Consider the following 26403-nt stretch of genomic DNA (forward strand, 5'->3'; position numbering starts at 1 on the left):
TATATATGTATGTGTATGTGTGTACATATATATATATATATATACATACATACACACACATATATACATACATATATATATATATATATATATATATATATATACACACACACACACACACATACATATATATATATATATACACACACACATATATATATGTGTGTGTGTGTGTGTGTGTGTGTGTGTACACAGTGCCTTGCAAACGTATTCATCCCTCTTGGCGTTTTTCCTATTTTGTTGTATTATAACCTGTAATTTAAATGGATTTTATTTGGATTTCATGTGATAGTCAAAATAGCCCAAATTGGTGAAGTGAAAAAAAAAACTTGTTTCAAAAAATGAAAACAAATTCAAAACGGAAAAGTGGTGCGTGCTTATGTATTCACTCCCTTTGCTATGAAGCTCCAAAATAAGATCTGGTGCAACCAATTACCTTCATAAGTCACATAATTAGTTAAATAAAGTCCACCTGTGTGCAATCTAAGTGTCACATGATCTCAATATATATACACATGTTCTGAAAGGCCCCAGAGTTTGCAACACCACTAAACAAGGGGTGGCACCATGAAGACCAAGGAGCTCTCCAAACAGGTCAGGGACAAAGTTGTGGAGAAGTACAGATCAGGGTTGGGTTATAAAAAAAATTGAACTTTGAACATCCCACTGAGCACCATTAAATCCATTCAAAAAAAAATGAAAGAATATGGCACCACAACAAACCTGCCAAGAGAGGGCCACCCACCAAAACTCATGGACCAGGCAAGGAGGGCATTAATCAAAGAGGCAACAAAGAAACCAAAGATCACCATGAAGGAGCTGCAAAGCTCCACAGCAGAGATTGGACTATCTGTCCATAGGACCGCTTTAAGCCATACACTCCACAGAGCTGAAGAGTGGCCAGAAAAAAAGCCATTGCTTAAAGAAAAAAATAAGCAATCACATTTGGTGTTCGCCAAAAGGCATGTGGGAGACTCTCCAAACATATGGAAGAAGGTACTCTGGTCTGATGAGACTAAAATTGAGCTTTTTGGCTATCAAGGAAAACGCTATGTCTGGCACAAACCCAACACCTTTCATCTCCCTGACACACCATCCTGGTTCCCAGTCCCTGCCATGTTTTTCATCAGCAGGAACTGGGAAACTGGTCAGAATTGAAGGAATGATGGAATACAGGGAAATTCTTGAGGGAAACCTGTTTCAGTCTTCCAGAGATTTGAGACTGGGACGGAGGTTCACCTTCCAGCAGGACAATGACCCTAAGCATACTGCTAAAGCAACACTCAAGCGGTTTAAGGGGAAACATTTAAATGTCTTGGAATGGCCTAGTCAAAGCCCAGACCTCAATCCAATTGAGAATCTGTGGTATGACTTAAAGATTGCTGTTCACCAGCGGAACCCATCCGACTTGAAGGAGCTGGAGCAGTTTTGCCTTGAAGAATGGGCAAAAATCCCAGTGGCTCGATGTGCCAAGCTTATAGAGACATACCCCCAGAGACTTGCAGCTGTAATTGCTGCAAAAAGTGGCTCTACAAAGTATTGACTTTGGGGGGGGGGGGGGGGGGGGTGAATAGTCATGCACGCTCAAGTTTTCATTCTTTTTTTGTCTTATTTCTTGTTTGTTTCACAGTGAAAAATATTTTGCATCTTCAAAGTGGTAGGCATATTGTGTAAATCAAATGATACAAACCCCCCCAAAATCTATTTTAATTCCAGGTTGTAAGGCAACAAAATAAGAAAAATGCCAATGGGGTGAATACTTTCGCAAGCCACTGTATACACATGCATGCATACATACATACACACATTTTTTTCTCTAATATACCTTTATTATTCCCTGAAAACCCTACCACCCTTCCCCCAATTGGGGTAAACTAATAAACAATAACACTTAGGCTTCTACCTTCAATTTATACATATTTTACAAAAGTTATATTTTGTTTGTTTTTAGTCCTTCCTCTATTTCTGATGTCCATTCAGTTTGATTTCTATTTGTAACTGTGCTATTTCACAACATTTCTGAACCTAAATACATTGGTTATCTTGTTGTTATTAGCCCCACCCTTCAGCTCCATTCAACCCCTCCCATCTATCTCTTAACAGAATCCATTTTGGATTTCTATTTGCCATATACTTTTCAACTGTCCTGTAATGCTTTAAAAGTACTGAACCTTTCTATTCTCATAGCTTCTACAGATTGTAAATTAAAGAAAATGTTTTGTTAAAATAATTATTATATTATTGATTGACTATGACTTTTCAAATCACCCAGTATTTCTATCTGCAGCGTTAGTTCTAGGTAAATGTTGCAATTCTTCAGCCATTCCTGGACCTGTGACCAAAAACGAACGACATATGGACAGTACCAAAATAAATTATCATCTAATGACTCTGCTTCCTCGCAGCAAAATCTGCAGAGCTGGGAAAATTGTATCCCCCATATATACACACACACACACACACACACACACACACACACACACACACACACACTCTATTGGTTGCAAGAATTTTGTATAATAATTTAAATTGAAAAATGTTGAATACGGCGTTGTTTTGCGTGTCAATTCATAAACCATGTGCATTGGAATCGGTACATCGAAAATCTCTTCCCAACTATTTTGCAATTCATATGGCACAGCTGTCAATTTTTTGGTCCTTAAATGAAATTGGTATATGTTTTTATTATCACAATTTTCTTGAAACATTTATGCTCTTTAATGCAGGGCCGACAGACACGTTCCTTACTTTTTCCCCCTTCTACTTGCCTCTTCCATTTTTGTGGTAATGCTGCAATTAGTTGGTTGTAATTTTGGGTAGAGCAGACATTTCCATATGTGTAACGGCTGTCTATGGAAGAAGTGGACCAAAATGCGGCGGAGTTAGGGTTCGTCATATTTAAAGTCACGAACACTATGCATTTACAAAAACAACAAAAACTGACAGCCAACACAGTCCTGTCAGGTGCAACCACATTGACAAGCACAATTACCCACGAAACACAAAGGAAACGTAGGCAACTTATGTGTGACTCCCAATCAACCACAACCCTCTACAGCTGTGCTTGATTGGAAGTCACACGGCCAAAATCAATGAAACAATAAAAAACACACACTCCCTTCTGCCACGTCCTGACCCAACTACACCCTCTACTGGTCAGGACGTGACAGTACCCCCCCCTCAAGGTGCAGACCCCGGGATGCACCTAAAAAAAGAACACACAAGAAAATCCCCAACAAAAAGGAACACCTAAACAATAAGGGAGGGAAGGGAGGGTGGCTGCCGTCACCGACGGCACTGTGCTACACCCTCCCTCCCCAACCCACCTATCCTGGAGGTGGCTCAGGTGCAGGACGTGGACCTCGCTCCACCTTCGGCGTCGCCCACTTTGGTGGCGCCGATAGCTGCGCCGGGCAGACGGGCCACTCGGGCTGACCCTGGCAGACAGACCACTCGGGCTGGGCCGGAGGACTGGAGGGCCACTCGGGCTGGGCCGGAGGGCAGGAGGGCCCCTCGGGCTGGGCCGGAGGGCAGGAGGGCCCCTCGGGCTGGGCCGGAGAGCAGGAGGGCCCCTCGGGCTGGGCCGGAGAGCAGGAGGGCCCCTCGGGCTGGGCCGGAGAGCAGGAGGGCCCCTCGGGCTGGGCCGGAGAGCAGGAGGGCCCCTCGGGCTGGGCCGGAGAGCAGGAGGGCCCCTCGGGCTGGGCCGGAGAGCAGGAGGGCCCCTCGGGCTGGGCCGGAGGGCAGGAGGGCCCCTCGGGCTGGGCCGGAGGGCAGGAGGGCCCCTCGGGCTGTACCGGAGGGCAGGAGGGCCACTCGGGCTGGGCCGGAGGGCAGGAGGGCCCCTCGGGCTGGGCCGGAGGGCAGGAGGGCCCCTCGGGCTGTACCGGAGGGCAGGAGGGCCACTCGGGCTGGGCCGGAGGACAGGCAGGGCACCCTGGCAGATCCTGGCAGGCGGGCACCTCTGGCAGCTCCGGGCAGTCTGGCCACTCCGGCAGCTCCGGGCAGTCTGGCCACTCCGGCAGTTCAGGGCAGTCTGGCCACTCCGGCAGTTCAGGGCAGTCTGGCCACTCGGGCAGTTCAGGGCAGTCTGGCCACTCGGGCAGTTCAGGGCAGTCTGGCCACTCGGGCAGTTCAGGGCAGTCTGGCCACTCGGGCAGTTCAGGGCAGTCTGGCCACTCCGGCAGTTCAGGGCAGTCTGGCCACTCCGGCAGTTCAGGGCAGTCTGACGACTGTTGACTGGCGGGCAGCTCTGACGACTGTTGACTGGCGGGCAGCTCTGGCGACTGTTGACTGGCGGGCAGCTCTGGCGACTGTTGACTGGCGGGCAGCTCTGGCGACTGTTGACTGGCGGGCAGCTCTGACGACTGTTGACTGGCGGGCAGCTCTGACGACTGTTGACTGGCGGGCAGCTCTGGTGACTGTTGACTGGCGGGCAGCTCTGGTGACAGTTGACTGGCGGGCAGCTCTGGTGACTGTGGCAGTTCCGGGCAGTCTGGCCACTCTGGCAGTTCCGGCTCAGGATTCACCAGGCTGGGGAGACATAACGGAGACCTGGCTCTGGGCGCAGGCCCTGGACTCACCAGTCTGGGAAGACCCGCTGGAGGCCTGGTTTGAGGAGGTGGCACAGGAGAGACCAGGGTGGAGAGACCCACTGGAGGACTGGTCTGTGGAGGAGACACGGGCTTGACCAGGATAGGGAGACCCATTGGAGTACTGGTCCGTGGAGGAGGCACGGGCTTGACCAAGATAGGGAGACCCACTGGAGGACTGGTCTGTGGAGGAGACACGGGCTTGACCAGGATAGGGAGACCCATTGGAGTACTGGTCCGTGGAGGAGACACAGGCTTGACCAGGATAGGAAAACATGCAGGAGGCTTGGTTCTGGGCGTAGGCACAGGACGTGCAGGGCTGGGAAGACATACAGGAGGCCTGTTTCTGGGCGCAGGCACAGTCTTTACCAGACAACCAGCACGCACCTCAGGACGAGTATGGAGAGCTGCCTCAGGTGACATCATTCCCACGACACGCTCATTAGGGCGAATGCCGTACTTAATGCACCATACTAGCAGCTCTCTCATCTCTCTCTCTCCTAATTTCCCCATTAATCCCGTCACAGTCTCTGTCTCATATCCCTCGCTCACCTCCAATGTCATCCCGACTGGCTCTGGTTCCGACCTCAGCTCCACCGACTGTCCCGTGTGCCCCCCCCAAAAAAATTATTGGGTCTGCCTCTCGCGCTCGTTGCGCTCTCTCTCCTCGTAATAGCGCCTCTCCGCTCTCGCCGCTTCAATCTCCCACTGCGGGAGGCGATATTCCCCAGCCTGAGTCCATGGTCCCTCTCCGTCCAGGATCTGTTCCCAAGTCCATTGGTCCATAACGCTATACTCCTGCTGCTCCTTCCTCTTCTGCCGCTTGGTCCGGGTTTGGTGGGTAATTCTGTAACGGCTGTCTATGGAAGAAGTGGACCAAAATGCGGCGGAGTTAGGGTTCGTCATATTTAATGTCACGAACACTATGCATTTACAAAAACAACAAAAACTGACAGCCAACACAGTCCTGTCAGGTGCAACCACATTGACAAGCACAATTACCCACGAAACACAAAGGAAACGTAGGCAACTTATGTGTGACTCCCAATCAACCACAACCCTCTACAGCTGTGCTTGATTGGAAGTCACACGGCCAAAATCAATGAAACAATAAAAAACACACACTCCCTTCTGCCACGTCCTGACCCAACTACACCCTCTACTGGTCAGGACGTGACAATATGTCTGTGTTAGCTGCATGTGTGACATAAATCCACCAGTCCTATTTATTATATCATTTACACATATATCCTTTTAATTTTTTTTATTTTTTTTTAAGTTTATCGAAAAATATATATTCTTTTAATCAATTAGTATATTTGAGTTCAACCACAATATTTGTTGTATTATTTGTTCTGTCTTTTCAGGTGGATTAAACTGAAATTGCAACCAACTTTCTAAGGCTTGTTTAAAAAAGAACAATATTTTGGAGATTATTTCATTTTCAAATACCCAAAAGTGAGCAGTTGTAATCCGAATAAAGAGAAAAAGGCCATTCTTGAACATGGGGTGAGACATTCTTACTAAATTACTAGAGAACCATTTTGGATTTAAGTATAACTTTTGCATGACTGATGCCTTTAGTGAGAGGTCTAATGCTTTAATATTTAGTCATTTCTGCCCTCTGAATTCATATTCGTTATATAAATAGGCCCTTTTAATTTTGTCTGGCTTGCCATTCCAAATCAAATGGAATATTTTTTTGTTCATATAATTTAAAAAGCAGGTCACTAGGTGTAGGAAAAACCATAAGCAAATAGGTAAACTGGGATATGACTAAAGAGTTAATCAGGGTGATTTTTCCACAAATAGACAGGTATTTTCCTTTCCATTGTAGCAAGATCTTATCTATTTTTGCTAAATTTCTACAAAAATGTATTGGAGTGAGATCATTTCTTTCTTTTGGGATTTGTATACTGAGTATGTCCACATCCCCGTCAGACCATTTTATTGGTAAACTACACGGTAATGTAACATTTTTGTAATATAGTACACTTAATTTGGTTTTAATCCAGAGAGGTTAGCAAAAGTATGTAGATCCTCTGAGGCTGTGGAGGGATTCTAATTGTGTTTTTAAAAGAAAACATGAATCATCAGCATACAATGATACCTTTGTTTTAAGCCACGGATTTCTAATCCCTTAATATTATTGTTGGATCTAATTTTAACAGCTAACATTTTGATGGCAATAATAAATAGATATGCCAATAGTGGACAACCTTGTTTTACTCCTCTTGACAGTTTAAAACTTTGAGAGTTAGCCATTATTTACTATTTTACACCTAGGGTTACTATACATAACTTTAAACCATTTTATAAGAGATTCTCCAAAATTGAAATATTCTAGGCATTTATATATAAACTCCAGTCATACTTTATCAAAAGCCTTTTCAAAATTAGCTATGAAAACCAGGCCTGGTGTCCCTGATATTTCATAGTATTCTATTGTTTTCAGTACTTGTCTTATATTATCTCCAATGTATCGTCCATGTAAAAAACCTCTCTGATTAGGATGAATAATATCTGACAATACCTTTTTTAATTCTATGCACCAAGCATTTAGCTAGAATATTTGCATCACAACACTGAAGTGTAAGAGGCCTCCAATTTATAAAGGGCCTGGTTCTTTATATATACCACTTGGATCCTGTTTCAGTAATAATGAAATCAGACCTTCTTGTTGCGTATTCTGATAATCTACCGTTTATATAGGAGTGGTTAAAACATGCTAATAATGGTCCTCTAAGTATATAAAAAAAGTTTGGTGTACTTCCACTGGTATGCCATCCAGCCCTGGAGTTTTCCCAGCCATAAATGCATCAATAAGTTCCTCCTCTGTAATTTGACCTCGACAAGAGTCTTTCTTTACAGATGTTCATTTTACATTATTAATAGGAATAAGATTAATACAATTAGCCGAGATGGAGGAGACTGAAAAGAAAACATTCTTAAAGTACTTTACTTCCTCTTTCAAAATATAATTTGGTGAATCATGTGTGACTCCATCATTTGTAACAAGTTTGAATAAAACATTTTGGTAGCATTTCTATGTTGAAGATTGAAAAATAATTTGGTGAATTTTTTTCCCCATATTGCATCCAGTTCACTTTATTTTTATAATATATTACACTGGATCTTTGTTGAATAAGTTCCTCCATTTATTTTTGTTTTTCCTCTAACTTATTCTGTGCCTCTATGGTACAGTTTTTGTTGCTATCTAACTGTGCTGTTAGTCCTTCAATTTCCTTTGTTCATATGGACTCTTTTGATCTAAATTGCTTTGTTTTATAGATGAGTACTGAATTGCATGGCCTCTAAAGGCACATTTAAAAGTGTCCCATACAATAAGGGGATCTGCTGTACCTATGTTATGTCGGAAAAAGTCAGTTATAAATTCTTCTGTCCTAGTTATAAACAAGTTATCATCCAGTAGGCTTTGATTACATTTCCAATATCCTTGCCCACGTGGAAATTCTGTAAGAGTAATATATATGCTAATTATGTGATGATCCGACCGCATTCTGTCCCTTATCAACACTTTTTAAACTTTTGGTGCTAGAGAGAATGACATAAGAAGGTAATCAAGATGACTAGCTTGATTAAGCTTCCGCAATGTACAGTATATCTCACTAGGTCAGGGTATTTAGGCTTCCATATATCCACTAATTCCAATATAGCCATGACATTCCTGATTTCCTTAAGTGCCTGAGGGTGATAGTTTGTAGTGTGATTTCCTTTACGGTCCATAGAGGTATTTAAAACCGTATTAAAATCCCCCACCATAGTAATAGAGTCTAGTGTTGCTTGTAGAGTTGATCAATTCTTAGATATATTTTCAAGGAAGCTTGGATCATCATTATTTGGACCGTATAGGTTAATAAGCCATATCTGTTTATTGTCCAATAACATATTTAAAATAATCTACCTTGATGATCTGTTTGGACAATTTGCACATTTGGATCAAAATTACTGTTAATTAATATCATCACCCCTTTTGAATTTCTTTGCCCATGGGAGAAATATATTTCACCTCCTCCCACAAAACTTCATCTAAAATTGTTGAATGAGTTTCCTGTGAACAATAGATATTATATTCCTTCTCTTTTAGCCAGGTAAATACTGATTGTCTTTTCTTATTATCTGCTAAGCCATTACAATTATAACTGGCTATACTTATTTCACCACTTACCATAATGAGACAAGTTTCAATTCTATTTATCAAAATATATGTTTGTAAACGTACCATAAAAAAATAACATGATGATTGAGTGTCTATATAGCTGTACCATGATATTTGCATTGCTATGAAGTAAACCTACAATTGGTCCCCACTATTCCATCTGCTAAAAGCCCTCCTCATCCCGAGTTGGGTTGTCATCCCAATGCCCGGCAGATCACCCCCAACCCACCCCGGATCCCATAGCCCTGGAGAGACCGGGACCCATCCTTTTTAAAGAACACACAGTGACAGCCACAGAACAGAAGCAGATCAACCGCCAAATGCATTTCCATCACACTCACCTCGATTTGTATTATATATATGGCCCCCCCAAAAATAAAACAATTATATTTTTAAAGTATGTGTGTGTGTATATATATATACATATATACACACACACATACTTTAAAAATCCTGTTTATCTTATTTTCCATAATTAGCTATTAATATTTGTAGTAATATAGGCAATTTATGCAAATGATTTTACCTCTCACCAGTGCAGCCATTACCAAAATTACATTATGGCAACCAATTATTATATTAGCAAACAATTATTGTGAATCATCCTATATTGTCCCTAACATATTTTACTCTCTCGCAACAGTTGTGGGACACACACACACACACACACACACACACACACACACACACACACACACACACACACACACACACACACACACACACACACACACACACACACACACACACACACACACACACACACACACACACACACACACACACACACACACACAACCCCTTTCCCCCACAACAACCATAGACACAGATTCTCAACAGTTGCACCATCCCAGAGCCCAACTCAAAGGTCTTGATTTACAAATGCATATACAGTTGCAGCTGTATGAGAAGGCCTGCAAAACCACGCAAAAAAATGGGCAGAAACGGGGAGATTTGATTAACCATTGTCACGTCCTAGATGATGGAGGTCAGATATACCCCCTTCCCCTGAAACACCCACAACCTGGTCCCCTGTAGTGACCATATTCCCAAGCATCTCTGTGCAGTCAGACCTTTGATTTTGTGCCACCAGGGCCACAATAATATGCCCCCTCTCTGAATGTCCGAGTGTGACCCCCTCCCCATGGGTTACTGCAGCTAGTGTTGCCAGCACTGTCATTGCCTGGGTGGGGGCACCCCACTGGAATCCCCCACCAGCTAGGTACAAGGTCGTCAAGGTTTTCATTAGCAGCTTTGAGAATGTCCTTGTATATTATGCTCTCCCTTCAGGGAGCTTTGGCTTTGCAGGACCAACCCTGCCAAGCAGGCTCAGAATCTTGAGGGGGCAGTGCTGCTCTAGAAGGTCTCTGACCGCATTTTGGCTGCATGAATGTTGACCTGTTTAAAGGTCTTACTCACATCGGCTGCGGAGAGCGTGATCAATCAGTCGTCCGGAACATGCATGTTTCAGTTTTACTTGCCTCGAAGCGAGCATAGAAGTTATTTAGCTCGTCTGGTAGGCTCTTGTCACTGGGCAGCTCTCGGCTTTACTTCCCTTTGTAGTCTAAGCGTCGGAGTATGTGTAGTACGATTCGATCTTAGTCCTTTATTGATGCTTTGCCTGTTTGATATTTCGTCAGAGGGCATAGCGGGATTTCTTGTAAGCTTCCAGGTTAGAGTCCCGCTCCTTGAAAGCGGCAGCTCTACCCTTTAGCTCAGTGTGAATTTTGCCTGTAATCCATGGCTTCTGGTTGGGGTATGTACGTACAGTCACTGTGGGGACGACGTCATCGATGCACTTATTGATGAAGCCAATGACTGATGTGGTTTACTCCTCAATGCCATCGGAAAGAATCCCGGGAATATATTCCAGTCTGTGCTAGCAAAACAGTCCTGTAGTTTAGCATCTGCTTCATCTGACCACTTTTTTATAGATCGAGTCACTGGTGCTTCCTGCTTTAATTTTTGCTTGTAAAGTAGTCAGATTTGCTAAATGAAGGGCGAGGAAGAGCTTTGTACGTGTCTCTGTGTGCGGAGTAAAGGTGGTCTAGAGTCCCCCCCCCCGGTTGCACATTTAACATGCTGATAGAAATTAGGTGAAACTGATTTAGTTTCCCTGCATTAAAGTTCCCGGCCACTAGGAGCGCCGCCTCTGGATGAGCCTTTTCCTGTTTGCTTATGGCGGTATACAGCTGACGGAGTGCGGTTTTAGTGCCAGCATCGGTCTGTGGTGGTATGTAGACAGCTACAAAAAAATACAGGTAACCTCTCTAGGTAGATAGTGTGGTCTACAGCTTAGCAAGAGATACTCTACCTCAGGCGAGCAAAACCTCAAGACTTCCTTTGATACTGTTCACCAGCTGCTGTTTACAAATATGCATAGGCCCCCGCCCCGTGTCTTACCAGAGACTGCTGTTCTATCCTGCTGATAGAGTATCAAACCCGGCAGCTGTATGTTATTAATGTTGTCGTTCAGCCACAACTCAGGGGAAACAGAAGATATTACAGTTTTTAATGTCCCGTTGGTAGGATATACGTGCTTTCAGCAGTACGGATGGCAAAGGCAGATTAGCCACTCGTCGCCTGATCCTCACAAGGCACCTCGATCTCTTTCCGCGAAATCTCTGTTTCTTTCTCCAGCGAATGACGGGGATGAGGGCCTGTTCGGGTGTTTGGAGTATATCCTTCCCGTCCGACTCATTAAAGAAAAATTATTAGTCCAATTCGAGGTGAGTAATCGCTGTTCTGATGTCCAGAAGCTCTTTTCGGCCATAAGAGATGGTAGCAGCAACATCATGTACAAAATAAGTTGCAAATAATGCGAAAAAACTAGTAACAAAATAGCACTGTTGGTTAAGAGCCAATAAAACAGCAGCCATCCCTTCCGGCATCATCTTTCCAATAAGCTGCCCTAGCAGTGAAAGGCTACTCCAGCCGACAGTCTAAAATCTCCACTCAGAGCATTGTTTGTCTGTCTGTCCAAGGCTGTGATCTCGGTCTGTCTCATCACCACAGAAGATTAAAAATGATCTCAACACACTGCCCCAGCCGTTAACCTGTTGGGGGTAGGGGGCAGTATTGACACGGCCGGATAAAAAACGTACCCGATTTAATCTGGTTACTACTCCTGCCCAGTAACTAGAATATGCATATAATTATTGGCTTTGGATAGAAAACACCCTAAAGTTTCTAAAACTGTTTGAATGGTGTCTGTGAGTATAACAGAACTCATATGGCAGGCAAAAACCTGAGAAGATTCCTTACAGGAAGTGCCCTCTCTGACAAGATCTTGTTCTTCTTGTCTCTGTTTATTGAAGACTGAGGATCTTTGCTGTAACGTGACACTTCCTACGGCTCCCATAGGCTCTCAGAGCCCGGGAAAAAGCTGAATGATATCGAGGCAGCCCCAGGCTGAAACACATTATCGCTTTTGGCAAGTGGCCGATCAGAGGACAATGGGCTTAGGCGCGTGCACGAGTCGACCCCGTGCTTTATTTTCTTTCGTCTTTTTACCTAAACGCAGATTCCCGGTCGGAATATTATCGCTTTTTTACGAGAAAAATGGCATAAAAATGGATTTTAAACAGCGGTTGACATGCTTCGAAGTACGGTAATGGAATATTTAGAATTTTTTTGTCACGAAATGCGCCGTGCTCCTCACCCTTCTTTACCCTTTCGGATAGTGTCTTGAACGCACAAACAAAACGCCGCTGTTTGGATATAATAATGGATTAATGGATTATTTGGGACCAAACCAACATTTGTTATTGAAGTAGAAGTCCTGGGAGTGCATTCTGACGAAGAACACCAAAGGTAATCAAACTTTTCTAATAGTAAATCGGAGTTTGGTGAAGGCTAAACTTGCTGGGTGTCTAACTAGCTAGCCCTGTGATGCCGGGCTATCTACTTAGAATATTGCAAAATGTGCTTTCACCGAAAAGCTATTTTAAAATCAGACATATCGAGTGCATAGAGGAGTTCTGTATCTATAATTCTTAAAATAATTGTTATGCTTTTTGTGAACGTTTATCGTGAGTAATTTAGTAAATTTTTTGTAAATTCACCGGAAGTTTGCTAGTTCTGAACGTCACATGCTAATGTAAAAAGCTGGTTTTTGATATAAATATGAACTTGATTGAACAAAACATGCATGTATTGTATAACATAATGTCCTAGGGTTGTCATCTGATGAAGATCATCAAAGGTTAGTGCTGCATTTAGCTGTCTTCTGGGTTTTTGTGACATTATATGCTAGCTTGAAAAATGGGTGTCTGATTATTTCTGGCTGGGTACTCTGCTGACATAATCTAATGTTTTGCTTTCGTTGTAAAGCCTTTTTGAAATCGGACAGTGTGGTTATTATAGATTAACGAGAGTCTTGTCTTTAAAATGGTGTAAAATAGTCATATGTTTGAGAAATTGAAGTAATAGCATTTCTAAGGTATTTGAATAACACGCCACGGGATTTCACTGGCTGTTACGTAGGTGGGACGAAATCGTCCCACTGGCCCTAGAGAAGTTAAGAGCACGGCAACCATGAGATGAAACAGTATCTAAGTAAACTGACAAGCTGCACATCTCCTCACCACACTCATGTGCCCCTCCATCTGTCTTGGTCTGCATAAGTAGGAAGAAAAAAGGGGTGAGTCCTTATTTCACCTTTTCCTTCATTCATGTACACTCCTCAAGGATCCTTAAAACTCTGTTAAAGACAAGGCAGGAAGAACCATAAGTAGCTCATTAATGGTGCCAAGCCAATATTCTCGAGACAAACAAAAAACTTGCTGGAGAAAGCCAGAGCCAGTGGAAGTGTGTGTCTGAAGTGCATCTTCTGTGAATGCTGATTATGAATGGAGTGTGCATGCATGTGTAAGAGGGAGTGGTTGTAGCATCTAAAGTGCCTATTGTTGTTGAGGACTCACATGAGAGAAATTAACATTCTAAACACAAACACTGCCAATTTTGGGCTTTTCCCCTGCTCAGAGAGACAAACTAAGCTTGTTGACAGAGAATACTTTTAAGGAGAACAATATCCTTCTTATAGTATTGACAGCCCTTCCAGCTAAAGACAGTTTTATGACATTCTTTTTTAAGGGTGTAAATTAAAGAGTGACTGAATCGAAAAAGCAACTGCTCTTTTTGAAAATGGCGTATATGGCATCGATATGAGTCCAAAACAATTATTTTAGGGTCATAATGGACTACAAAGTGTAAATAGGATAATTTTGGTCATAAAGTCAGTCTCGTCTAAAACAGCGTTTTTTTAAGTAAGTTTGTCACAATGTACACAAAGGTTGGGTTTGGATTACAATTATGTCAAGATAATTAACACATTAATGCCTAGGGAGAATTGTCATGCACGGAGTAATCTGTCGTGGATTGATTCTCGTGGACCGATAAAATGGCGAGAATCTGTCAAGGCTCACGTAGAATTATGTGATTAAGAGCAGCAGCAGTTCCTGTTTTGGGGTTTTTGTTGGTTGATTATTTGATGAATCAGGATTGGGCGAAGTTGGTGCTTAAACTGGTGCGGTGATTTTCAAGCCAGTGCGAGGAAGATAAACTGTTTCCACTAGATTCTGCAGCCACAAAGTCAAAATTGGCTGTATTGTAAAAAAAAGAAAAATAATATGAAAACAAAAATGTGCTTTTTGGCCATGATAAACATGGGTGAAATTAGCAGAAGGGAGGGGTTTGGCAAAGAGTTCGTTTCCTTCCTTTGCACAAAGGTAATCACAATTGTTAACGGCATTCCCCCCAGAAGTTAAACAGGAAATGACAAACTTTCATGAGATAATTTGACTTGTGGGTAAACAAGATTATGCAAATGTAACCGATGTGAAATGGCTAGTTAGTTAGCGGTGGTGCGTGCTAATAGCGTTTCAATCGGGTGACGTCACTTGCTCTGAGACCTGAAGTAGTTGTTCCCCTTGCTCTGCAAGGGCCGTGGCTTTTGTGGCACGGTGCTTCGTGGGTGTCAGTTGTTGATGTGGGCAGAGGGTCCCTGGTTCGAGCCCAGGTAGGGGCGAGGAGAGGGACGGAACCTACATTTTTACATTGATGCTGTTGACCAGGATCACTGGTTGTTGCGGAAAAGAAGGAGGTCAAAAGGGGGGTGAGTGTAACCAATGTGAAATGGCTAGTTAGTTAGCGGTGGTGCGCGCTAATAGTGTTTCAATCGGGTGACGTCACTCGCTCTGAGACCTGAAGTAGTTGTTCTCCTTGCTCTGCAAGGGCCGCGGCTTTTGTGGCGTGATGGGTAACGATGCTTTGTGGGGTGTCAGTGGTTGATGTGCGCAGAGGGCCCCTGGTTCAAGCCCAGGTTGGGGCGAGGAGAGGGACTGAATCTAAACTGTTACACAAAGAGAAACAGTCTTCTCAAGACAACATGGTGTGGTTCTTCCCATGCCATTATCTTTGGCAATAGCTTGATGTGCAATGCACATATTGCTCAAGAAATGCTCTAGTGAAAATGGGCCTCCATAAAGTTGTTCAACAATCTTGTGCAGGTGGCCAGGATATGAATTACATCCAAAGCTAGCTAATACTTCTGCGTGCTGTCAACCTTCAAACCTGAGACTGGTGTTGTGGGTGACTGGTGAGTAAATGTTGGTTATGCTAGCTAGCTAGCTAGCTACATTATTTGATAATGCTAGCGAGCCAGGCTAGCTATGATACTGTGATGTAACTAGTGAAAGACAAAGCCTCTCGCTAATGTGTAATGTCAGAGGAATATTTGCATTGCTAACGTTAACAAGCTAGCTACCTTGCTAACAACAGCTTCTTCAACTACAAGGTGGAGGGATCTCGATTGGCTATCATGCCAGATTTGCTAACTGTAGCCTATTCATTGGCAGTTCAGGTTTGATAGGATGTAGCCAGCTTGCTTTTAATAATGTTCCAACTCGAAATGGCTAGCGAAGATCCCTGCTAGCTAACGTTACCTAGCTAACTTGCTAACGTTACCTAATTTCAAGTTGGATTTGCTAATTAGATAGCTAGCTAGCTATGGAGTTAGGGATGCTAGGTAGCATTCAAGGGCTTCAGCTAACCCCAAACCAAAATAACATGCCAACAACATTGTGTATTCTCTAGGGCAAAAATAATGATGACAGACCACCAGACAAGGCTGAGCCAGTCCCGTTTCAGAAAAATGGAGGACACCTGAATCAGGTTGGTCATATTTGATGTCATCAAAGCTCCAAATACAATCACTTGGAATTCACCTATCATAACCACCATTGACAATGTAATCGGTGCTGTGTGTTTTTACGGGTCTTTATGTTGTAAGGAGGTGCCCCCTTCCACAGTGCCAATGGACAAGCCTACTCCTGGGCCCGGGTGAGTAATACCATCGGTGCCATCCTTCTGCATCTCACATCTGCCTGTAGTTATTGAACTCTCCCTGCTGGACCCATGGGTTGAGGCAAACTGTCATATCCAGGATGGAGTGTCATGCACTCCACCCCTCCTGCCACCTGTAATAAATGACATCGATGGAAGCGACTTCATCACCCACTGGAGACTTGAAGACAGAACCTCACCGAGAGAGCATTGCATGTCAGTGTGTGGTTAGACAGACAAATCCTTAGATTTGGCCAAATATACCTATGCCATTCTAGGTCTGGTTATACATATGAAGATGTGTCGGCATAATGTCTTTATAAAAACATCAATATGATATTTACAGCAGAAAATGTTTTGTCAAACAAACCCATTCATTTTTAGTTGATAAATGTATCTAAACTCAAGCTGGGCGACGTTTGTGCAATATCTACATTTAGCATACATTTGTCTGGATATTAGTAATGCTGGGATTTGTCCCCCGGGAAAGATCTAACAGCGGACATAAGGAGAGACGTGACAAAACTAGCCAGTTCTAGAATATTGTGTTATAGGACAGCTGAGTTGACTGAATAATGGGCATTCAACTCGCAGTTGATATCGTGTCCACTGTAACATGTCTTTACATGATGTGACTAAACTTTGAAACTAAGTTGCAAGCTACTTCAATAGCAAGGTGTTGTAAAACAAGTGTCTCATGAAACACATTCCGAACACTGGTTCTTGCCATCTTGGCATAACTGTGATTTGACAGAGAAAAAGCTTGTAGTAATCAGCTTGGCTAAACACAAGGTCAGTACAGATTTGGCGAGTCAGTCAGGACGGGAGAAGTCCTCAACATCAAAACATCTCTCAGTAGCAAAGTTAGCTTAGCTTACCTAGTTGTCACTACTCACTACTGCCCTTGTTTGTTGTGATTGAATGGCAAACACACCCCCAAACAACACCCGCATCAAACCTCACCCTGAAAACAAGTTTCATTTGGGTTCAGTCATGGCCGCCAGGATTTCTTAATAAGCAAGTAAAAACAACGTGGCCAAATCAGGAACTTCAGCGCCCTTTAAAGAATTACTAGAGATGAAGTGAGAACAGGATCAGTGTTTGCTAATGCTTTCCGTCTATATAAATGAAAGTGTGAATCTTTTTTCACTTGTATCATTTATCTTCTGTTAGGCTTCTGTTATTGAGAGAAGACCTGTATTTGGATCACCAATGAAACAGGCAATCATTGACATACTCACAGAGATAATTGGCTGTAGTTGACCACACAATGTAGCACTCCCAATAAGTCCTCATTCCAGTAAAGGTCACAGAACTTCTCTTTCACAACATTGCAGAATGTCTGGTACTGTAGGTCCTTCAGAGACAGGAAATATTCCCCTTCAAACACATAAACATGAGACAGTACATCAATTACAGGTTTTTAGACAGAAAGCTTGTCATACAAGTTCACACCAGATATCATACTCTTTAATGTCACAACTCGTATGATGGCGCCGGAGATGATGGCTTCCATTTTATTGGCTCTTAACCAACCGTGCTATTTTGTTAGTTTTTTCGCATTACTTAACTTCTTTTGTACATAATGTTGCTGCTACCGTCTCTAATGACCAAAAAGACCTTCTGGATATCAGAACAGCGATTACTCACCTTGAATTGGACTAATAATTTTTCTTTAATGAGTCGGACAGGAAGGATATACTCCAAAAACCCGAACAGGCCCTCATCCCCGTCATTTGCTAGAGAAAGAAACTGAGATTTTGCAGAAAGAGATCGAGGTGCCTTTTGCCATCCGTACTGTTAGCCAAAGTTCAATTGCTGGAAAATAAATGGGACTAACTAAAAGTACGTATATCCTACCAACGGGACATTAAAAACTGTAATATCTTATGTTTCACCGAGTCATGGCTGAATGACGACATTATTAACATACAGCTGGCGGGTTATACACTCTTTCGGCAGGATAGAACAGCAGCCTCTGGTAAAACACGGGGTGGCGGCCTATGTATATTTGTAAACCACAGCTGGTGCACGATATATAAGATATATAAATCTTGAGATTTTGCTCGCATGAGGTAGCGTACCTCTTGATAAGCTGTAGACCACACTATCTACCTAGAGTTTTCATCTGTATACATACCACCACAGATCGATGCTGGCACTAAGACCTTACTCAATGAGCTGTATACAGCCATAGGCAAATAGGAAAACGCTCATCCAGAGGTGGCGCTCCTAGACTTTAACGCAGGGAAACTTAAATCAGTTTTACCTAATTTCTATCAGCATTTTAAATGTGCAACCAGAGGGGGAAAAAAAACTTTAGACCACCTTTACTCCACACACAGAGACGCGTACAACGCTCTCGCTCGCCCTCCATTTGGCAAATATGACCATAATTCTATCCTCCTGATTCCTGCTTACAAGCAAAAATTAAAGCATGAAGCATCAGTGACTCGGTCTATAAACGTGGACAGATGAAGCAGATGCTAAACTATGTGCCGGGATTCCTCCGATGGCATTGAGGAGTACACCACATCAGTCACTGGCTTCATCAATAAGTGCATCGATGACATCGTCCCCACAGTGACTGTACGCACATACCCCAACCAGAAGCCATGGATTACATGCAACATTCGCACTGAGCTAAAGGGTAGAGCTGCCGCTTTCAAGGAGTGTGACTCTAACCCGGAAGCTTATTATAAATCCCGTTATGCCCTCTTACGAACCATCAAACAGGCAAAGCATCAATACAGGACTAAGATCGAATCGTACTATACCGGCCCTGACGCTCGTTGGAAATGGCAGGGCTTGCAAACTATTACAGACTACAAAGGGAAGCACAGCCGAGAGCTGCCCTATGACACAAGCCTACCAGACGAGCTAAATAACTTCTATGCTCGCTTCAAGGCAAGTAACACTGAAACATGCATGAGAGAATCAGCTGTTCCGGATGACTGTGTGATCAGGTCAACATTCACAAGCCTGCAGGGCCAGACAGATTACCAGGACGTGTACTCCGAGCATGCGCTGACCAACTGGCAGGTGTCTTCACTGACAAGTTCAACCTCACCCTGTCAGTCTGTAATACCAACATGTTTCAAGCAGACCACCATAGTCCCTGTGCCCATGAACACTAAGGTAACCTGCCTAAATGACTACTGACCCATAGCACTCACGTCTGTAGCCATGAAGTGCTTTGAAAGGCTGGTCATGGTACACATACACACAATTATCCCAGAAACTCTAGACCCACTCCAATTTGCATACCGCCCCCAACAGATCCACAGATGCAATCTCTATTGCACTCCACATTGCACTTTCACACCTGGACAAAAGGAGACCTGACTGTGTGAGACCTGACCATGTGGTACAAGGACAACAACCTCTCCCTCAACATGATCAAGACAAAGGAAATGATTGTGGACTACTGGAAAAGGAGGACCGAGTACGGGGCCGTAGTGGAGCAGGTTGAGACCTTCAAGTTCCTTGGTGTCCACATCACCAACAAACTATCATGGTCCAAGCACACCAAGACAGTCGTGAAAGGGGCACGACAAAACCTATTCCCCCTCAGGAGACTGAAAAGATTTGGCATGTGTCCCCAGATCCTCAAAAGGTTTTACATCTGCACCATTGAGAGCATCCTGACGGGTTGCATCACTTCCTGGTATGGCAACTGCTCGGCCTCCGACCCCAAGGCACTACAGAGGGTAGTGTGTACGGCCCAGTACATCACTGAGGCCAAGCTTCCTGCCATCCAGGACCTCTATACCAGGCGGTGTCAGAGGAAGGCCCTAAAAATTGTCAAAGACAAGCCACCCTAGTCATAGACTGTTCTCTCTGCTACTGCACGGCAAGCGGTACCGGAGCGCCAAGTCTAGGTCCAAGAGGCTTCTAAACAGCTTCTACCCCCAAGCCCCTTCTACGCTGTTGCTACTCTCTGTTATTATCTATGCATAGTCACTTTAATAACGCCACCCACATGTACATATTACCTAAATTACCTCGACTAACCGGTGCCCCCGCACATCGACTCTGTACCGGTAGCCCATGTATATCAACTCGCTATTGTAATTTTATTTCTGCTCTTTAATTATTTGTTACTTTTATCTCTTTTTTTAATTTTTAATTTTCTTAAAACTGCATTGTTGGTTAAGGTCTTGTAAGTAAGCATTTCACTGTAAGGTTGAATTCAGCGCATGTGACAAATAAAATGTATCTTTTCTCCATCTCTCTATAATGCAATTATCCTAACCAAATTCAGTCGGGGGAAAAACAGGGAGAAAAGGGCTACTAGCTTGGTGCCATATCTGTTTGTGTGGTCTTACCAACTGGTGTGACAAGAACCGTAGAAGTTGTCAAAACAGATCTGGGGCCATAGGTTACCTGAGAATGAATATCAATCTTCATGTTACTTACCCATTGCTAGATCCTCTACACCATTCTCCAGATAGCCATCAAAGGCAAACTCTGCCCTGAGCAGGCCAATAACCTCTTGTAGGGAAGGGTTCATCAGGGGGGAGAGGGGAGGAGATGAGTCTCCCTGAGGAGGTCCATGGGACTCTGATAGGTGTTCACCCTCACCTTCTCCTGTCTTTGGACCTCCTTCTCCATTTTGGGGATGGGGCATGGACGCTTTGGGGTCCGAGGGTCTGCCATTAAGGCATTCCAAAAGAGGTTCAGCTCCCTGGCCAGGGGTCAGATGGTCTCTAGGGCCCCGTGGATGTGTGGGTTGACCCTGGAGGTAGCTGGAGCTTGAGATCAGGGGCAGATTGAGCTCCAGACCATGGAGGGACTCAGGGACTGTTATCTGCACTGGCACCAGGGTTAAGTGCCCTGTTAAAGGGTCCTGACGCAAGAGGAAGTTGTTGAAAACACCACCACCAGTCAGATGAGAGCAGGATGACGATTGGCAAGAGGAAGACCAAGTCAATTGTGTGGTCGAAGGAGGGAGTGGGTGGTCTGAAACGGGAGTCCTCTGGTTGCTGAGTTCGGGGGAGGTGGGAGGTGGAGAGTTGACCAATGTCCTAGAGGCAGTGGAGGAAAGCTTATGTGTGACCACGCTCCTTTGATTGGCAGGGCTGTCCTGTCCGTTGTCCTGTAGGTCTCTATCTGACTGAGGTAGGGGTAGGTCCTCAAGGTGTGAGGGGGTTTCTCGGTCCTTGGCCTCTTGCACAGGCTGGATGTCATTGCCTCTTGTGACTTCACTTATAGCCCTGCAACACAAAATTATGTGATAATTAAAAATGCATTCTTGAAATCAGTGCTGACATTCAATGACATCTCTGCCACAATCAATAAAGCAACTATGGCAAGCTTCAACTTGCAAAAACATCAATGGTGTGTGAAATAATTCCTTGACTGGTACTTCTTATCTCCATAGAAAGGAGGCATACTGCTTACTCCTCAATGTCTGAAGCAGGAAGGGGAGTTTCCTCAGTGTCCCCCTCCCTGGTCAGGACGATGGGGGTGAAGTGTGTGGCAAGGGAAGTGAAGGCCTCTGGAAGCTGGGGGGCTCCGCTAATTGGATAGCTATGGGGAACAGGGCCAGGTACAGGAGCCAATCGGCTCTCAGTGGCCATGGGCACAAACCCTACACACAGTTACAACAGTCTCAGTTACAACATCAATACCATTTGATGATCACAAATCTGTATGTAGATGCAAGGTCAACTAAATCGCTTAAACATAATGTCTGAAAAGATGAATTAATCGTACCACTCTTGATACGTGTTGATTCCTGACTTGAGCTTACTCTACTGTCCAATCCATTCTGATCCTCTGCATCAATGTCCTTTGTGAGTGGCTGAAAGGTAAGGGAGGGAGTTATCCTCGACAGACAATAATGGAATAGCAATGTGTCCTCCCTTTCACTCTGAGGGGCAGTATGTTTCTCACTACCCCTGCCAAACAGTAGCTACAGTGGTACAGTGGAGTGGTACCGGGTGGACTCTGTTGATCAGCTTCGTCCACACTGTCTCAGCGTTCGTTCCTTGGCGTGATAGATAATCCCGACAGCTCTGTAACAGCAGAAACATAATAAAATAAAATCTTATACCTCAGCACCTAAGATACTTAATTAGTTAATTTGTTCATCAAATCAAACTTCATTTAAAGTGCATTTGAAATTGCAACACACTTTACAGCAAAGAAACTTTGCTCATTCATTCACAATATATGGTGTCACGATTGCCGTCTATTAAAAATGCTAAATTATGTTACATATGTAATTATTGCTACTAAAACATTGATCAAAAGAAGAATAGATGAATGTGCTTTCACTAGAGTGGTTGACGACCTTTTTAGCTACGACAATGGAAGGTCTCTCGATGGGCGTCCTCTTGGCCATCTCCAGCAGCAGCATCTTCAACTTCCTGGGCATAGCCAGCTTCTGATTGGCTGACAGGTTGAACTTGGCCGTGGCCCATAGGATTGCAGCCACCCCATAAACACAGGCCTAAAAACAGACAGAAGGACGGACGGATGGACCGAGAGAAAGACATACAGATGGATGGACGGACAGACAGACAGATGACACCCACTTAATCAGTAATCAAAAGCATCTACTTGATGGAGAAAAAGGTTTTATTTTAAAAGATGAATGTCAGAAGTTGAGGCAAACCTTTTCAGTTACGATTCCATGATCCTGGAATTCAGGAGCCAGATAAAATGCATCACAAGATCCTACGAGGAAAATTCACGTTGAATTATTGAACGTGACATAATTTCATAGAATGTTCCTTCGGACACTTTACTCAAAGACACTTTTCTCAGGATAACTTTTGAATATTTGAAGTCACAGCAGTTGTAAATAAATAAACAGAGACAAAGAATAAATGGAAAGTGGCGAAGTAACTTTATCATTCCAAACAGAGTATTGCTGACTACCGTGTACTGTATAAGCAAAAAGAGCCATACCTGTGTTTTTAGGTTTCAAGAAGAGAACTTCTCCCTCACAACCCACATACATTGTATCCAGGCATAGGTATGCTTTCAGGAAGGAAATAAAGAACAAGAAAGAAGAGTAAGCCTAAGAGGTTAATACATTTTAATAAATGACATCAAATGTATGTCGAACTGAACAAAGTCTGAAATGATTTATTGCCACTGTCATAGTGACGTTTCTCATTATAATTTAATCAACAGCAAAGTAGTTTACAGAGACCAGACAAGGTGAGGGATTGGATGCTTACTGCTTAGTAAATGATGTAATTGATTTACACAGAGCAGAGAACCAGAGGTTGGTTAACTTAAGAAGTGAGGAGTCCAACCTGGGTAGTCTAAGTAGGTCTGCAGTGTGGAGAGGCAGGTATGACACAGGGCCCATAGCTCATTCACAGACAGTCTCTGCCCACTCCGTGTGAGGAGATCCCTCAGAGAGATCCACTAGGTCACAATCAATAAAAATCACTGTTAACATTTCTTTCCTTCTTGGCCAAGTTCACCAGTCCCAGATTAAGCCAGTCCTGGACAAAAAACCATGGTCAATGAAAAATAACCACTGAAAGTGCTTTTTAGTTCAGGAATAGGCTTAATCTGGGTCTGGGAAACCGTCCGGAAGAGTTGTGAAAAAGAACTTTCCTGAAACGAAGGCATCACATCTACATACATTGTACAGTACATGAAACTAATCCTTGAACTCACCTCATCCTGAGATTCTTCATTGAGGCACAGCATGCTTTTAGTCATGTGATTATTGGGAGTGTAAAGGTTGGAGGTTAAAGTCATGTTGCAAGCAGAGTCGACCAACATGTCCGGGTCTTGAGCTGGGCGGGACGAAGAGGTTTCATCTCGTGTTCCACTTTGACTGTCTGAATCGGTTTCACCACCACATTTGGGCATGGTAGAATCTCTTTCCCCTTCTAATGTCTCACTGTCTCTCGCTGAGTCCCATTGCTCGGAGTCATTGCACTGATAAGGGGCCTTCTCTCTGTCCCCTCTCTTGCTCCAAACAGACCCGTGCCCCATGCATTCCTCAGCTCCTATCTCTGTGAGGTCCGATACATTGACACTGATATCCCCATGGGGCGCGGGCGGGAATGCGGGGGGATTATTGGAGTCTGGAACGGAGCAGGAACGATTCAGAACCCCCCTCACCCTCCCAGCCCTCTCCTGAGCCCTCCTGTGTACAGGAGAACTATTCTGAGATCTGCTATCCAACTGAGAACCAAACATGTCCTCCTCTCTGACACATCCATTCTCTTCCACATCCCCCATACCGTCCGCCCAAAGGGTGGAGTCCCAGGCTCCACATACGTGATGCCGATGCAGGCCATTGGAGTCGTTTAAGTCCGGGTTCTCTGCCGTGGTATGTGAGACAATGCCCTGGTCTTTGGAGCTACTGTCCTCAGAGCTGATGCTCTTGTGGAGCTGCCAGTTGGGTTTGGGCTGCTGCCATCGAGCCTCCCAAGAGCCATCCCACCCATCTGTGGATAGATACACAGGTAGTATGGAAATGGACACAGTGGACTACAATAGAAATGTAAGTTTACATAGATATACACAGACATATCCCATGTCTAAAGGCAAACCTTGAAATGTTGCGACAGATTCGATTGACAGAACTCTTCGTCCTATAGAAGAGAGTTTCCGGCACAGGGCTGTGGAAGAGGTATCTACTAGCTTTTCCTCTGCAAGGGAGAGGAGGTCCTGAGAGGAAGACACATAATATATCAGCTAGCATAGACATAAAGTACTTTATGACGCAATGGTAAGTTTATATAGAAACGGTACGTTTCTCACATTTACCGTTCAGATTATATTAATATAAATATAAACTATGCACTTCAGGGTTTTAATATGTTTTGCTATTTCATTGTTGATGACTCACTGTTGAGGACACAATGTTGAAACCAATTTCATTTGTTTCCCAAAATAAAATATTGGTGTAAACTTCATATCTGAGTTTTATCTCCTGGGCAGAATTCTTGTTTCGTGCATGACTAGTGACCTTGAAGAAGGCACAATGATGCCGAAACATTGACGCTTTACCCAATAAATTACTGGGAGATTGTATATAGAGTGTGCGACTCGCTTTTTAGAGCATGACTGTGACATCCTCCATTTTGATTTTCCCTATCTGTAGTGATGTGCCGTTTGAGAACGATTTGTTATTTTTGAACAACTATTTTTACTGACTTGAGTCAGGATTCGTTTTTTTCTGAGTGACTCGTTAATTTTTGCTGTTTGTTTGACCTGCTGGCCCCAATAAGTCCTACAGCATGATTGATACACACTCCTCCGGCTCATGAAGATCTAGAGACGTGCTCTGCTCCAACTAATAACTCTCTGTCATATATGCGTGCAGGACAATAGATCATGCAGCAGGCAACATAGAGAACAAAATTACATGTTCAGAACTAATAATTAATCGCGTGGTGCAAGAAGGAATTCAATTGATTATTGAATGTTATGATGAACACAGCTTTATAGAACCAAAACATACACCGCCTCTGCTCAACAAACTCAAACTTGAGAACAAATCTTTTGGGGGGGGGGGGTGAATATGGGGGGACTACAGTTCACAAACGATATTGTGCTTTTCACCCTCACAGCAGTCAAGCAATGCATTACATCAAGAGTCGTTCACAATCTAGTCCGGTTGTGTCCACAACTAGATTTCCTTTTAAATGTATCAAGAAATAATCGATTTTGTATGCCTAGCAGTCAACAAATGTACATTGTTTAAAGCAGTTACAAATGACAGATCCAATAAGCCCACTATGGTGAACGAGATGTGAACGAGAGGCTTGTTCACTGATAGTGTCCTGCGTGCTCTGGACGTTACTCACTCAAATAAACAAAATTTGTCGAAAGATTTGTTCTTTTGACTGAACGAGTAAAAAATATCAGTCTCATTAAAAATAGCCAACCTTCCCATTACTACCTATCTACATTGCACTGTCATTGCTCCTCCACACGGTGCTGCTCATGTTCAGTGTCTGTGCACATCCAGTTGCATATCAGTATGTCATGTCTCTTGTATCTGTTTTCCAAAGGTGCTTCCACAAAGTATTGACTCAGGGGTGTGAATACTTATGTACCTGTATTTCATTTTCAATACATTTGCAAACATTTCTGAAAACATGTTTCCACTTTGTCATTATGGGGTATAGTGTGTAGATGGGTAAGAATAATAATACATGTAATCAATTTTGAATGCAGGCTGTAACACAACAAAATGTGGAATAAGTCAATGGGTATGAATGGTTTCTGAAGACTGTATTTGGTTATGTTATGTAGAATACTATCATGTTGTGATCTTGTCATCTAACGTTATTAAATGAGCAC

At 43.5% G+C, this 26403-nt stretch overlaps 1 protein-coding gene across 2 annotated transcripts in view; it reads right to left on the reverse strand.

Annotated features, from left to right (window-relative positions):
* The window catches only part of LOC106576784 (kinase non-catalytic C-lobe domain-containing protein 1), a 63683-nt gene that overhangs the window by 25985 nt on the left and 11295 nt on the right, over positions 1–26403 (reverse strand). For both annotated transcript variants that reach the window (XM_014154182.3, XM_014154181.3), the window contains 11 exons: positions 24645–24762; positions 23758–24539; positions 23385–23499; positions 23032–23103; positions 22736–22797; positions 22412–22570; positions 22056–22133; positions 21832–21919; positions 21517–21706; positions 20533–21329; positions 17355–17493 (listed from right to left, as the gene is read on the reverse strand). In XM_014154182.3, the coding sequence (XP_014009657.1) occupies positions 17355–17493; positions 20533–21329; positions 21517–21706; positions 21832–21919; positions 22056–22133; positions 22412–22570; positions 22736–22797; positions 23032–23103; positions 23385–23499; positions 23758–24539; positions 24645–24762 (2600 nt within the window). The remainder of the gene's footprint in view (positions 1–17354; positions 17494–20532; positions 21330–21516; positions 21707–21831; positions 21920–22055; positions 22134–22411; positions 22571–22735; positions 22798–23031; positions 23104–23384; positions 23500–23757; positions 24540–24644; positions 24763–26403) is intronic.

This window comes from Salmo salar, chromosome 18 (assembly GCF_965601325.2).
Source record: "Salmo salar chromosome 18, fSalSal1, whole genome shotgun sequence".
Classification (NCBI taxonomy): Eukaryota; Metazoa; Chordata; class Actinopteri; order Salmoniformes; family Salmonidae; genus Salmo; species Salmo salar.